We start from the raw sequence: 14,119 nt of genomic DNA on the forward strand, positions 1-14,119 counted from the left end.
ATTTCAGTGTTCAGTTTCTGACATTTAATTTCCTTTCCCAACACATCCCGGCTTCCCGGCGCATCCCAGCTGCCCAGAGCGCCGCTCCTCCACCCCTCTGCCTGCTTTCCCTGCTCCTGCACGGACGATCCGGGACGCAGCCGGCCAATGGGCTGGTCCCGCTGGTCCCAGTCCCATTCTCACACGCCGCACACAAACACACTTCCCCACTGCTCCTAGTCTCCTCCCCTGAGCTGCACCAGCAGGGCTCCCAGTCCTTCCTGATCTCCTGATCTCCGCAGGAGCTCGGCCATGCTCTCTCCCTCTCCCAGGTCCCAGCTCCCCTGGCCTGCGGGGAGGGGGGAGGAGCGTTCTGCCGCAGTGCCGACTGTGACACCACAGTGCTTTCCAGGAAGAAGAAGAGAAATCGGTCTGCACCTTCAACCAGACCAGACTCCCGCTGCACAGCTGTCAGGTCCGCTCCAGGTGTGACAGAGCGGTCGACCAGACTCCCGCTGCACAGCTGTCAGGTCCGCTCCAGGTGTGACAGAGCGGTCGACCAGACTCCCACTGCACAGCTGTCAGGTCCACTCCAGGTGTGACAGAGCGGTCGACCAGACTCCCGCTGCACAGCTGTCAGGTCCGCTCCAGGTGTGACAGAGCGGTCGACCAGACTCCCGCTGCACAGCTGTCAGGTCCGCTCCAGGTGTGACAGAGCGCTCGACCAGACTCCCGCTGCACAGCTGTCAGGTCCGCTCCAGGTGTAACAGATCGGTCGACCAGACTCCCGCTGCACAGCTGTCAGGTCCACTCCAGGTGTAACAGAGCGGTCAACCAGACTCCCACTGCACAGCTGTCAGGTCCGCTCCAGGTGTGACAGAGCCGTCGACCAGACTGGACCCTGGACACGGGACAGGACACCAGTCCATCGCGGGGGACACACACACACACTCACACCAGGGCCAGTTTTCCCAGAAGCCACCACCCAGCATGTCAAGAAACTGGAGCACCCTGAGGGAAACGCACAGGGAGAACACGCAAACTCCACACAGACAGACCCCCCCCCCCCCCCCCAGGTCCAGAACCGAATCCAGGGCCCCAGTACTGTGAGGCAGCAATATCATCAGACCGTCCATCTAAAAATCTGTGAAGAACCTGTGAGTCCGGGCGACCTGAAAGTGCCAGCGTGCGTCCATGCCAGCAGAGAGAGCATCTCGATCGTCATACAGAGGGCAACAGCCTCCTGGAGCCGGTCGAGGATCAGAGCGCTACGCGTCGGGAGTCATCGCAGGCCGTCTCTGCCGACGGCGTCCAGTTCCCGGCCCCAAAAACGGTGGGACCCGCCCCTCCCCCCTCTCCTCCCTCCTCCCTCTCATTTCGCCGCTTTCCTCCTCTTCGCCCCTGGGGGCGCCACCACAGCCGCCGCCTCCTCCTCCGGCCGCCCCCGGCTCGGCCTCTCCGTCACGGTCTCCAGGGCGTCCCAGACGTCGTCGCCGCCGCCCGCCGCCTCCTCCTCTTCCTTCACCTCCCCTTCGCCAGCCTGCCCGGCGCCGTCCCCCTGCCCCACAGAAGAATAGGATTAATTCCTACGGCCTCCGTCAGTTTGGGAGTCCAGGTCCGTCTGAGGCAGGCCCACTCCCACGCCCGTCCCACATCTTCCCTGCAGACTGCTCACACTCTCCTCCTCACCCAGCCTCTCCCTCCCTGTTCCTCCCTTCACCTCCCTCCCCCTGTTCCTCCCTTCACCTCCCCCTCTCCCCCTGTTCCTACCTCCCTCCCCCTCTCCCCTTATTCCTCCCTCCACCTCTCCCCCTATTCCTCCCTCCCCCTCTCCCCCTGTTCCCCCCCCGTTCCTCCCTCCCCCTGTTCCTCCCTTCACCTCCCCCTCTCCCCCTGTTCCTCCCTTCACCTCCCTCCCCCTGTTCCTCCCTCCCTCCCTGTTCCTCCCTTCACCTCCCTCCCCCTGTTCCTCCCTTCACCTCCCTCCCCCTGTTCCTCCCTCCCTCCCTGTTCCTCCCTTCACCTCCCTCCCCCTGTTCCTCCCTTCACCTCCCTCCCCCTGTTCCTCCCTCCCTCCCCGTTCCTCCCTTCACCTCCCTCCCCCTCTCCCCCTGTTCCTCCCTTCACCTCCCTCCCCCTCTCCCCCTGTTCCTCCCTTCACCTCCCTCCCCCTGTTCCTCCCTTCACCTCCCTCCCCCTCTCCCCCTGTTCCTCCCTTCACCTCCCTCCCCCTGTTCCTCCCTTCACCTCCCTCCCCCTGTTCCTCCCTTCACCTCCCTCCCCCTGTTCCTGCCTTCACCTCCCTCCCCCTGTTCCTGCCTTCACCTCCCTCCCCCTGTTCCTGCCTTCACCTCCCTCCCCCTGTTCCTCCCTTCACCTCCCTCCCCCTGTTCCTGCCTTCACCTCCCTCCCCCTCTCCCCCTGTTCCTGCCTTCACCTCCCTCCCCCTGTTCCTCCCTTCACCTCCCTCCCCCTGTTCCTCCCTCCCTCCCCCTGTTCCTCCCTCCCTCCCCCTGTTCCTCCCTTCACCTCCCTCCCCCTGTTCCTCCCTCCCTCCCCCTGTTCCTCCCTTCACCTCCCTCCCCCTGTTCCTCCCTCCCTCCCCCTGTTCCTCCCTTCACCTCCCTCCCCCTGTTCCTCCCTCCCTCTGTTCCTCCCTTCACCTCCCTCCCTCCCCCTGTTCCTCCCTTCACCTCCCTCCCCCTCTCCCCCTGTTCCTCCCTTCACCTCCCTCCCTCCCCCTGTTCCTCCCTTCACCTCCCTCCCCCTGTTCCTCCCTTCACCTCCCTCCCCCGTTTCCCATCTCACCTCCAGATCCTCCCGACTGGAGAGCAGGAGACAGTTGAGCCTCGACTTCAGGTAGACCTGGGGAGAGCAGAGAGAGTCGCCCATGAGCGCCCCGTGACCCCGGCCCCACAGCAGCTCGTGGTCACCCTGCGCGCGGCGGCCAGCTCAGCCACGGCGCGCGGCGGCCGCGGGGCCGGTGCGTACCGGGGGTGTGGCGGGCGTTGCCGCCGGAGCGCGCCTACCTTGTGCCGCAGCGCGCGGTCCTGCAGGCTGTGCACCCGGAGGAAGCGGTCCAGGCCGCAGGAGGCCACCAGGGGCAGCGAGGGGTGACAGTGCAGCGCGCGCACACTGCCCGCCAGGCCCTTCAGACAGCCGCGCACCAGCCCTGCGCGAGACAAGAGGGGTGAGCGGGGCGGGGGGGGGGCGGGGCGGAACGAGGGGGGGCGCGCGACGGAGCCGGCGGACCACCCGCTCACCTTTGCGGAGGTCGACGATGGCCACCTGTCCGTGTGTGTTTCCAACGACGACGGACCTGTTGGGGAGGGGAGGGGAGGGGAGGGGGACATGTCACATTGTAGATCTCCCTCTTTAATGCTGTCTTAACCTACAGCAGTCCTCCTCCTTAGCTGATGCCTCTTGTCAAGGGTGGGGCACAGCGCCTGGCGCCAAGGGCAACAGAGCCAGAGGCAGTGCCGGTCGTCAGGGAAAGGGCACAGCGCCTGTCGCCAAGGGCAACAGGGTAAAAGGCAGTTCCGGTTGTCAGGGAAAGGGCACAGCATCAGGGAGAGGGGGTGGTACCTGTTGTCAGGGGCGATGGTGGTCAGGTGGGCGGGGTCTGTTGCTGGAGGTGAAGGAGAGGGGGTGGTACCTGTTGTCAGGGGCGATGGAGAGGTGGGCGGGGTCTGTTGCTGGAGGTGAAGCAGAGGGGGTGGTACCTGTTGTCAGGGGCAATGGTGGTCAGGTGGGCGGGGTCTGTTGCTGGAGGTGAAGGAGAGGGGGTGGTACCTGTTGTCAGGGGCGATGGAGAGGTGGGCGGGGTCTGTTGCTGGAGGTGAAGGAGAGGGGGTGGTACCTGTTGTCAGGGGCGATGGAGAGATGGGCGGGGTCTGTTGCTGGAGGTGAAGCAGAGGGGGTGGTACCTGTTGTCAGGGGCGATGGTGGTCAGGTGGGCGGGGTCTGTTGCTGGAGGTGAAGGAGAGGGGGTGGTACCTGTTGTCAGGGGCGATGGTGGTCAGGTGGGCGGGGTCTGTTGCTGGAGGTGAAGGAGAGTGGGCAGTACCTGTTGTCAGGGGCGATGGAGAGGTGGGCGGGGTCTGTTGCTGGAGGTGAAGGAGAGTGGGCAGTACCTGTTTTCAGGGGCAATGGAGAGGTGGGCGGGGTCTGTTGCTGGAGGTGAAGCAGAGGGGGTGGTACCTGTTGTCAGGGGCGATGGAGAGGTGGGCGGGGTCTGTTGCTGGAGGTGAAGGAGAGTGGGCAGTACCTGTTGTCAGGGGCGATGGAGAGGTGGGCGGGGTCTGTAGCTGGAGGTGAAGGAGAGTGGGCAGTACCTGTTGTCAGGGGTGATGATGGTCAGGTGGGCGGGGTCTGTTGCTGGAGGTGAAGGAGAGGGGGTGGTACCTGTTGTCAGGGGCGATGGAGAGGTGGGCGGGGTCTGTAGCTGGAGGTGAAGGAGAGTGGGCAGTACCTGTTGTCAGGGGCGATGGAGAGGTGGGCGGGGTCTGTTGCTGGAGGTGAAGAAGAGTGGGCAGTACCTGTTGTCAGGGGCGATGGAGAGGTGGGCGGGGTCTGTTGCCGGAGGTGAAGGAGAGTGGGCAGTACCTGTTGTCAGGGGCGATGGAGAGCGCAGTAAGGGGGTACTCCTCGTAGGTAGTCTCCAAGACAGGGCGCCGCTGGGGGCAGCAGGGGTCGTACACACGCACCTGCAAGCACAGACAGAAGGCAGGAGGATCGGACACGCGCAGGCTGACCCGACCGGTGGGCTGGCGGGCCAGCAGCAGACAGGTGGACTGACCTGGTGGTGTCCGGTACAGGTGACGATCTTCTCTGTCCCCGGGATGAACTGCATGTCTCGGACCCACACCGGGACGCGCAGGTCCAGCCAGTCGTTGCGCACCTGTTAACACAGGTACTCCCTCAGTGCCCGCCAACACTTCTACTGCAGTGCAATCAGTGCCCATCCGCACGCCGGTGTCAGTACGGTCAGTCAGTGCTCCCCTCTGTCAAATTCCACACACCTGCGTCAATGCCATCAGTGCCCACCAGCACACCTGCATCCATCTCCACACACCCGTATCCACATCACTAGTGCTCATCCACACACCTGTATCCACATCACTGGTGCTCATCCACACACCTGTATGCACATCACTGGTGCTCATCCACACACCTGTATCCATCTCCACACACCTGTATCCACATCACTGGTGCTCATCCACACACCTGTATCAATATCACTGGTGCTCATCCACACACCTGTATCAATATCACTGGTGCTCATCCACATCACTGGTGCTCATCCACACACCTGTGTCAATATCACTGGTGCTCATCCACACACCTGTATCAATATCACTGGTGCTCATCCACATCACTGGTGCTCATCCACACACCTGTGTCAATATCATTGGTGTTCATCCACACACCTGTATCCATCTCCACACACCTGTATCCACATCACTAGTGCTCATCCACACACCTGTATCAATATCACTGGTGCTCATCCACATCACTGGTGCTCATCCACACACCTGTGTCAATATCACTGGTGCTCATCCACACACCTGTATCAATATCATTGGTGTTCATCCACACACCTGTATCCACATCACTAGTGCTCATCCACACACCTGTATTCATCTCCACACACCTGTATCCATCTCCACACACCTGTATCCACATCACTAGTGCTCATCCACACACCTGTATCCATCTCCACACACCTGTGTCAATATCACTGGTGCTCATCCACACACCTGTATCCATCTCCACACACCTGTGTCAATATCACTGGTGCTCATCCACACACCTGTGCCAATATCATTGGTGTTCATCCACACACCTGTATCCACATCACTAGTGCTCATCCACACACCTGTATTCATCTCCACACACCTGTATCCATCTCCACACACCTGTATCCACATCACTAGTGCTCATCCACACACCTGTATCCATCTCCACACACCTGTGTCAATATCACTGGTGCTCATCCACACACCTGTATCCATCTCCACACACCTGTGTCAATATCACTGGTGCTCATCCACACACCTGTGTCGATATCCTACATCAGTACTTACCCCACCTACATATACCTGTCAGTGCCCCTTGACCCATCGTCCTCCCTGTTACCCACCCCCCTTCCACACCCCCCCCCCACTCACATTCTTGGCGGAGAAGATGGGCGCCTCGGGCCGCTCCAGGTCCCAGACCTTCAGCAGATTCTCTTTACCCCCTGTGGCCACACGGTGGCGCTGCTCCGAGCTCTGCCGCATCCTGCACACATCGCGCCCGACGCTGACCTCCACCTGCCCGAGCGCACAAGGAGGCTGGTTACAGACAAGCAGGCACCACAGAGAAAGAAACACTGCTGGGAATCCGACCCCTCGCTGTGCAGTCGTCTGATCCACTCCAGGTGGTACAGGGCTGTCAAGTCAGGCTCCCAGTGCACAGCAGACTGATCCACTCCAGGTGGTACAGGGCTGTCAGTCAGGCTCCCAGTGCACAGCAGACTGATCCACTCCAGGATTACAGGGCTGTCAGTCAGGCTCCCAGTGCACAGCAGACTGATCCACTCCAGGTGGTACAGGGCTGTCAAGTCAGGCTCCCAGTGCACAGCAGACTGATCCACTCCAGGTGGTACAGGGCTGTCAAGTCAGGCTCCCAGTGCACAGCAGACTGATCCACTCCAGGTGGTACAGGGCTGTCAGTCAGGCTCCCAGTGCACAGCAGTCTGATCCAGACCAGGATTACACGGCAGTCAATCAGAATCCCTGGAATGCACTACAAGATTAATAGTGCAATCAGTCAGACTCCCAGAGCACAGCAGTCTGATCCACTCCAGGTGGTACAGGGCTATCCAGGTGGTACAGGGCTGTCAGTCAGACTCCCAGCGCACAGCAGTCTGATCCAGTCCAGGATTGAGAGTCCAATCAATCAGACACCAAGTGCACAGCAGTCTGATTCAGTCCAGAATTACAGGGCAGTCAATCAGAATCCCTGGAATGCACTACAAGATGTATAGTGCAGTCAGTCAGGCTCCCAGTGCACAGCAGTCTGATCCACTCCAGGTGGTACAGGGCTGTCAGTCAGGCTCCCAGTGCACAGCAGTCTGAACCAGTCCAGGATTAACAGTCCAGTCAATCAGACCCGCAGTGCAGAGCAGTCTGATCCAGACCAGGTTTAACCACCTGCAGGCGGTTCTTAGATGTAAGCCAACTTCAGATGCTGGAGATTTTAAGCCTGTTACCTACCTCTCACTGAACAGACTCAAACTCTGCCTCCTAAAAAAACGCTTTACAATGATCACCTCTAAGGCCAGCACACCCCAGAGTAGGACCACACCCCGCCAGGCAGATTCCACGGAGACGATCCCCAATGCATTCTTCTGCTCCGGGGACCGTGCCGACCTCCGGCGGGCCGGCAGCTACAGGGAACAACAAACGGGCCCTTACCGAGTCTGTGGATCCCTCCTTCCACACCCTGAGCAGCCCGGACTCCACGCAGGTCACCAGCGCACTGCGGAGACACCGGAACGGACAGTGGCTCAGGACTCAACTCAGTCAGGCGCTCTGAAACCCCCACCCAGCGGTTAGCGAGTACAGACCGAGTACAGAGCGAGTACCGTACCCGTCGTATACAGCAAGCCCTGTGAATCTGCCCTGTGATGCATCGCCACACTGCCGGGTCTCGATGAATTTCCCCTTCTCTGTGCTGAAGGTCTTCACTGCTCCGTTGACACAGCCAACCAGCACCTGAGCAACACACACAGGGGAAACTGATCAGACTCCCAGTGCACAGCAGACTGATCCACTCCAGGTGGTACAGTGCAGTCAGTCAGACTCCCAGTGCACAGCAGACTGATCCACTCCAGGTGGTACAGTGCAGTCAGTCAGACTCCCAGTGCACAGCAGACTGATCCACTCCAGGTGGTACAGTGCAGTCAGTCAGACTCTCAGCGCGCAGCAGACTGATCCGCTCCAGGTGTGACAGTGTTGTCAGTCAGACTCCCAGTGCACAGCAGACTGATCCACTCCAGGTGGTACAGTGCAGTCAGTCAGACTCCCAGTGCACAGCAGACTGATCCACTCCAGGTGGTACAGTGCAGTCAGTCAGACTCCCAGCATGCAGCAGACTGATCCGCTCCAGGTTTTATGTTGCTGTCACTTAGAATTGAAGGAACAGGTGGGAACAACTTCTCAAACGGCAGTGCAGTCTGCTTGTTTACACTTCTCTCACAGGAAGAGGCGGACAAACCAGACATCCGGTTCTGGGGTCAGGCGCCCTTTGACCATTAAGAAACTTACAGCAACTGTAATAGTCTTCTAGAGGAATTTTGGTAACCTGTGTAGGCTACACTGACAGATACAGAGCATTGATATCACACGAAGAACACTCTGTTGACCTGCTCAATATAGTTTCATACTCACCTCCGTCTCCTGCTGGTCTCCCCAGGTCAGTGCACACACCTCCTGGTCTCTGCTCAGGGTGGACAGGTCGCTGAAGTTAAAAGCCTGTTTCTTCGCCAGGCTGACCCCTGGGTGGACAGACACGGTCACTTTTAAGCGCATACAAACACGTGTCCTCCTTTCAGACTGGCCCGGGAGAACGGAAATGTGCATGCATACGTGTTGTTAAAAACAGACCACGCAGGAAGTGCGTTTTTCTCCTCAACTGGGAGCTTGGCAGCATTTAACAACTGTCTGTACCGCGACGTGGAACCCAAAGATGTACGTAAAACTCTGAATTGAACTGTTGGCGTCCCCCGTGTACGACGAAACAGAACTTAATATCAACAACTCCCGAGCCAACATCAACTATCCTCCTTCCTCAAAAATAACTGATTCCACCCAGAGATCTGGAGCCGACACGACGAGTTTTTCCCACATCATCGCGTTTACAATGTGCCAGCGTCGTTACCTGCACAGGATACGTGTTAAGAGCCCGTCTCGTTTCCACGTATAAAAAATATTCAGAGCCTTAACTCAGCCGCAGGGACTCGAGGGTTAATTTAGTTGGCTGTTCGTGACTGCTTTCCAGTTAAAAGTACAGACTGATCTATTCTGAATAAAGTTCGGCCCTTAGACTGGAATTATTCCAATAATTTAAACGCATTTAGTGAGGAATATCTCCAGTAGTAGAAACCCACTTAGTGTGGAATAAGTGTAGTGATTTAAACCAATTCAGCCCGGAATGAATCCAGTCTCCTCGGTGGTCCCAACACACGTGTCACCGGCCAGCCTCGACTCACGGCTCCCAAACCCGAAGGCAGCTTCCGTTAGCACGTTGAATCTACTCACCTTTCAAAATCCCCGTTTCCGAGCCGACCCAAACGGAACACAGCTGGCTCTTCTCCGCCATGGCCGGGCAAACTTCCGAACCTCCCTCCCAGCAACTCGGAGAACCGCACGCTGCCACGGCTACCGCCGCTCAAAGTCTTCCGGGAGGGAACACGCAGACAGTGCATGTAGTTCCAATCTAGCCCGGAGGATATATGAGGAAGCACACATGAAAAACACATGAAAAACTCCCAATTATAAGAGATACATGAGACACATCGTTGTAATGAGAGCAATTAAGGCAGAAAAATTGTTATTTTTTAGTTTGTGATTATTGTTTAAAAATGTGATACGTACCCACATTTCCCCATAATGTGTTTACAAATATGCAATGTCTCTGCCTGCGTTAGTTTATTACGTACGATGACTGCTGCCGTTTCATCTGTTAGTTATAAGTGTAAAAGCTGTATTTTGTCAAAAAAAAACATTTACAAAACATGTTGTGTATCAGAGAATCATGCTTAACTCCCAACGAAAGCTAACTGTTTTTACCTGTCATCGTTTTCTACCAGGCAAAAAGTGGTGTTATTTCACTAAGATGGACTGACATCCCGCCCAAGGTGTATCCCGCCTTGTAGCCTGTGTCTGCCGGGCCAGACTCCGTCGACCAGCTCAGGATAAACCGGTCTTTTTACTAATATGAGTGAACGGAAACTGAATAATTGCGTCGCCATTTTTTAAAAATAACCTACATTTTCAAACCTCTACCACGAGAGGGCGGACAAGGCCCGCGAAAGACCCTGTAGGACTACATCGTATTGAGGAAAAAAGTCAAGCAAGACTTAAATCCGACGCTTAAATCCACACGAGTTCGTCAGATCATGCAGAGTTTTCTCTCTTTGCTAGAAATCGTCCCCTATAAGGATGCTGAAATAAACGATATTATTTCATTAAAATACATGCTGCCTTACCAAAATACTACAAAATAGTACATTTCAGCTGGAGTGGTGCATGCTGTCCTCACTAAGGGGATTCCCCAGTGCAGTACACAGCAGTCTGATCCGCTCCAGGTGTGACAGGGTTGTGAATCAGACTCCCAGTGCACAGCAGTCTGATCCACTCCAGGTGTGACAGTGTTGTCAGTCAGACTCCCAGTGCACAGCAGTCCGATCTACTCCAGGTGTGACAGGGCTGTGAATCAGACTCCCACTGCACAGCAGTCTGATCCACTCCAAGTGTGACAGTGTTGTGAATCAGACTCCCACTGCACAGCAGTCTGATCCACTCCAGGTGGTACAGTGCTGTCAGTCAGACTCCCAGTGCACAGCAGTCCGATCTACTCCAGGTGTGACAGGGCTGTGAATCAGACTCCCAATGCACAGCAGTCTGATCCACTCCAAGTGTGACAGTGTTGTGAATCAGACTCCCAGTGCACAGCAGTCTGATTCGCTCCAGGTGTGACAGTGCTGTCAGTCAGACTCCCAGTGCGCAGCAGTCCGATCTACTCCAGGTGTGACAGTGCTGTCAGACTCCCACTGCACAGCAGTCTGATCTACTCCAGGTGTGACAGGGTTGTCAGTCAGACTCCCAGTGCACAGCAGTCCGATCCACTCCAGGTGTGACAGTGTTGTCAGTCAGACTCCCAGTGCGCAGCAGTCCGATCCGCTCCAGGTGTGACAGTGCTGTCAGTCAGACTCCCAATGCGCAGCAGTCCGATCTACTCCAGGTGTGACAGTGCTGTCAGTCAGACTCCTAATGCGCAGCAGTCCGATCTACTCCAGGTGTGACAGGGTTGTGAATCAGACTCCCAGTGTGCAGCAGTCTGATCCACTCCAGGTGTGACAGTGTTGTCAGACTCCCAGTGCGCAGCAGTCTGATCCGCTCCAGGTGTGACAGTGTTGTCAGACTCCCAGTGCGCAGCAGTCTGATCCGCTCCAGGTGTGACAGTGCTGTCAGACTCCCAGTGCGCAGCAGTCTGATCCACTCCAGGTGTTACTAGCCGCAGGGCCTTTCTATATTATCAATTAACACCCACCAGAGCTTTGTGATCACACGATTCCTGTAAGTTAGTAGCAGACAAGGCGCTGCTCCGCGCTACAGTGCCTCACAAGAGGCCTGATCGCCGAAGGCAGCAGCTTACCTGGCCCGCGGCAGCTCGGGCAGCTGCAGGAGCCTCAGCGGGGGGGGGGGGCGAGAGACAGAGAGGGGACGACCCGCGGCCTGGCTCAAGACGCCACAGAGCCGGAGGGACGGCCGGTGGCGTCTGTGATCGAGCGCTGTAATTTGAAGTCATGGCGGTATATTACAGCTGTTCATCACACCCTTTCCCCAGATTACAGCACTCCACTGGGATCGACGTGATTGTGTCTGGTAGGGGGGAGGGCGGGGAGGCCCGCCCAGAGAGTGATTCTAACGACTAATTACGACAGACCTGCCCTCTGTCAGTGGAAATAGAGGGAGGATGGAGGAGGAGGGTTATAGGACATCCCTATATCCTGATATCCCCTAAGGCTATCAGAGAGTCCTTCAAATCCAGGCTCAAGCCCTCTTCTCTAGAAGAGCCTTTACTGAGCTGGTTCTGTTCTTTACTCCTGCGCTCCTGCTGTATTCAGGACCCCCATCTACCGTCTCCTCTCGCTGTGTGTTCTCATTTCTCTACCGCTGTTGTCGTCGTTCTGTAAAGCGCCTCGAGAAGCCACCTTTAAAGGCGCTATATAAAATGACGTTTATTTACCTGTGTTTATTTCTAGGCCCATCAGGCAGGACGTTGGCTACACCTGACAACCCCAGAGGCAGCAGCTCCTACCGCCACAGGGCCCTGCTGAGCCTTAGAGCTGAGCCCCCCCGGAGAGGAGCCCCCTCAGCCAAGGTGGTCCTGAGGCTCCCCGACACCAGCCAGCCTCAGGACCGCGGAGCTGCCACAGCACCGCTCGAAACCCACCACATCACAGCACGAGCCAAACAACACCGCCTCCGCCGCTGGGACACACGCCCGGACACTAAAAAGACGAGGCGCACTAGCTGAGGATCTGGGCAAAGTAAGAGACAGCGAGGAGGGACAGACCCCAGAGAGGACAGGCTCAGTGACCACAGCCTGGACACACACACACACTGGACACAGGCAGAGAGGACAGGCTCAGTGACCACAGCCTGGACACACACACACACACTGGACACAGGCAGACCTGGCTGCCCAGAGAGGACAGTCTCAGTGACCACAGCCTGGACACACACACACACACTGGACACAGGCAGACCTGGCTACCCAGAGAGGACAGGCTCAGTGACCACAGCCTGGACACACACACACACACTGGACACAGGCAGACCTGGCTGCCCAGAGAGGACAGGCTCAGTGACCACAGCCTGGACACACAGACACACACTGGACACAGGCAGACCTGGCTACCCAGAGAGGACAGGCTCAGTGACCACAGCCTGGACACACACACACACACTGGACACAGGCAGACCTGGCTGCCCAGAGAGGACAGGCTCAGTGACCACAGCCTGGACACACAGACACACACTGGACACAGGCAGACCTGGCTACCCAGAGAGGACAGGCTCAGTGACCACAGCCTGGACACACACATACACACTGGACACAGGCAGACCAGGCTGCCCACAAATGACAGGCTCAGTGACCACAGCCTGGACACACACACACACACTGGACACAGGCAGACCTGGCTGCCCAGAGAGGACAAGCTCAGTGACCACAGCCTGGACACATACACACTGGACACAGGCAGACCAGGCTGCCCACAAATGACAGGCTCAGTGACCACAGCCTGGACACACACACACACTGGACACAGGCAGACCTGGCTGCCCAGAGAGGACAGGCTCAGTGACCACAGCCTGGACACACACACACACTGGACACAGGCAGACCTGCGCTCCAACAGTCAGTGGGGAGAAGCAGAGACAGAGACGCCCTTCCTACTGCACCGTGAGAAACACTCTGGGATCAGACAAACATTCTTCCGATAAAGAAACAAAATCCCAGTATTCCCACACCTGCCAGCTTCCAGAACAGCTCCCAGTCCTACTGGGGGAGGAAACTCGACAGAGCTGCAGCCCAGCGTGCGATCTCCTGTCCCAGCCCCGAGGAGCAGAGAGAGGGAGCCTCTCCAAGAGTAATAATATGTTTTTGTTGTAAATGTCTGGTCCCTGTCACTGCCTCGGCGGCGCTGTAATTCATCGGCCACGCCGAGAAATCCCTGCGAGTTGGAGGAATTTGAATCGGAGAGGCAGGCAGGGAGGGAGGGAGACAGAGGGAGGGGAGGGCCAGAGGGGAGGAAAAGCTCTCTCTCTCTCTCACTCTCTCTCTCTCACACACACGGACCAGATCGCGCACAGACGGCAAGAGCACGGAGCGAGGGAGAGACAGATTCGGCAGCTGCCACTTCCAGCTCGTAGTCTTCAGCTTCATCCGCCTGCCGAGGCTGAGCCGACGAGCGAGGGAGAGGGAGAGAGGGAAGAGAGGGGCGGACCGCGCACAGCCGACAGGCGGAGAGCCAGAGAGAGAGAGGGGTGGTGGGGAGCCTGGGGAACCCCTCCCTCCGGGGCTACCTCTGAACCTCTGGACTGCACCCCGAAACCCCGGGACAGAGGGACCGAGGAGGAGAGAGCAGGGAGCAGGGAGGAAGTGAGTGCGCACAGGAGCGCGTCTCTGTGTGTGTATGTGTGTGTGTGTGCGCGCGGCTGTCGAACGTCGGATCTGGGGCTTCGGAATATCCGAACGGTCGACGGGGGGGGGGGGGGGTACCTCCATTCATAGCGACCCGGGGGGGGGAATCGGGGGAGCAGGCCAGGGCGGGGAGGAGGGGAAGGAAGGAGAAGGAACCGGG

The 14,119-nt window shown here is 57.8% G+C and overlaps 1 protein-coding gene across 1 annotated transcript; it reads right to left on the reverse strand.

Moving 5' to 3' along the window:
- Window position 1: 1 nt before the first annotated feature.
- On the reverse strand, window positions 2-9,450 carry wdr74 (WD repeat domain 74). Its single transcript, XM_088609214.1, has 11 exons — window positions 9,285-9,450; window positions 8,415-8,521; window positions 7,615-7,739; window positions 7,440-7,503; window positions 6,150-6,293; window positions 4,778-4,879; window positions 4,585-4,685; window positions 3,243-3,298; window positions 3,009-3,151; window positions 2,788-2,844; window positions 2-1,537 (listed from the first exon to the last, which is right to left on the reverse strand). Exons 1-11 carry the CDS (start codon window positions 9,343-9,345, stop codon window positions 1,352-1,354), a joined length of 1,146 nt encoding a protein of 381 aa, XP_088465340.1. The 5' UTR covers window positions 9,346-9,450; the 3' UTR covers window positions 2-1,351.
- Window positions 9,451-14,119: the final 4,669 nt, after the last annotated feature.

Source organism: Lepisosteus platostomus, chromosome 16 (assembly GCF_059453375.1).
Source record: "Lepisosteus platostomus isolate fLepPlt1 chromosome 16, fLepPlt1.hap1, whole genome shotgun sequence".
Lineage (NCBI taxonomy): Eukaryota > Metazoa > Chordata > Actinopteri > Semionotiformes > Lepisosteidae > Lepisosteus > Lepisosteus platostomus.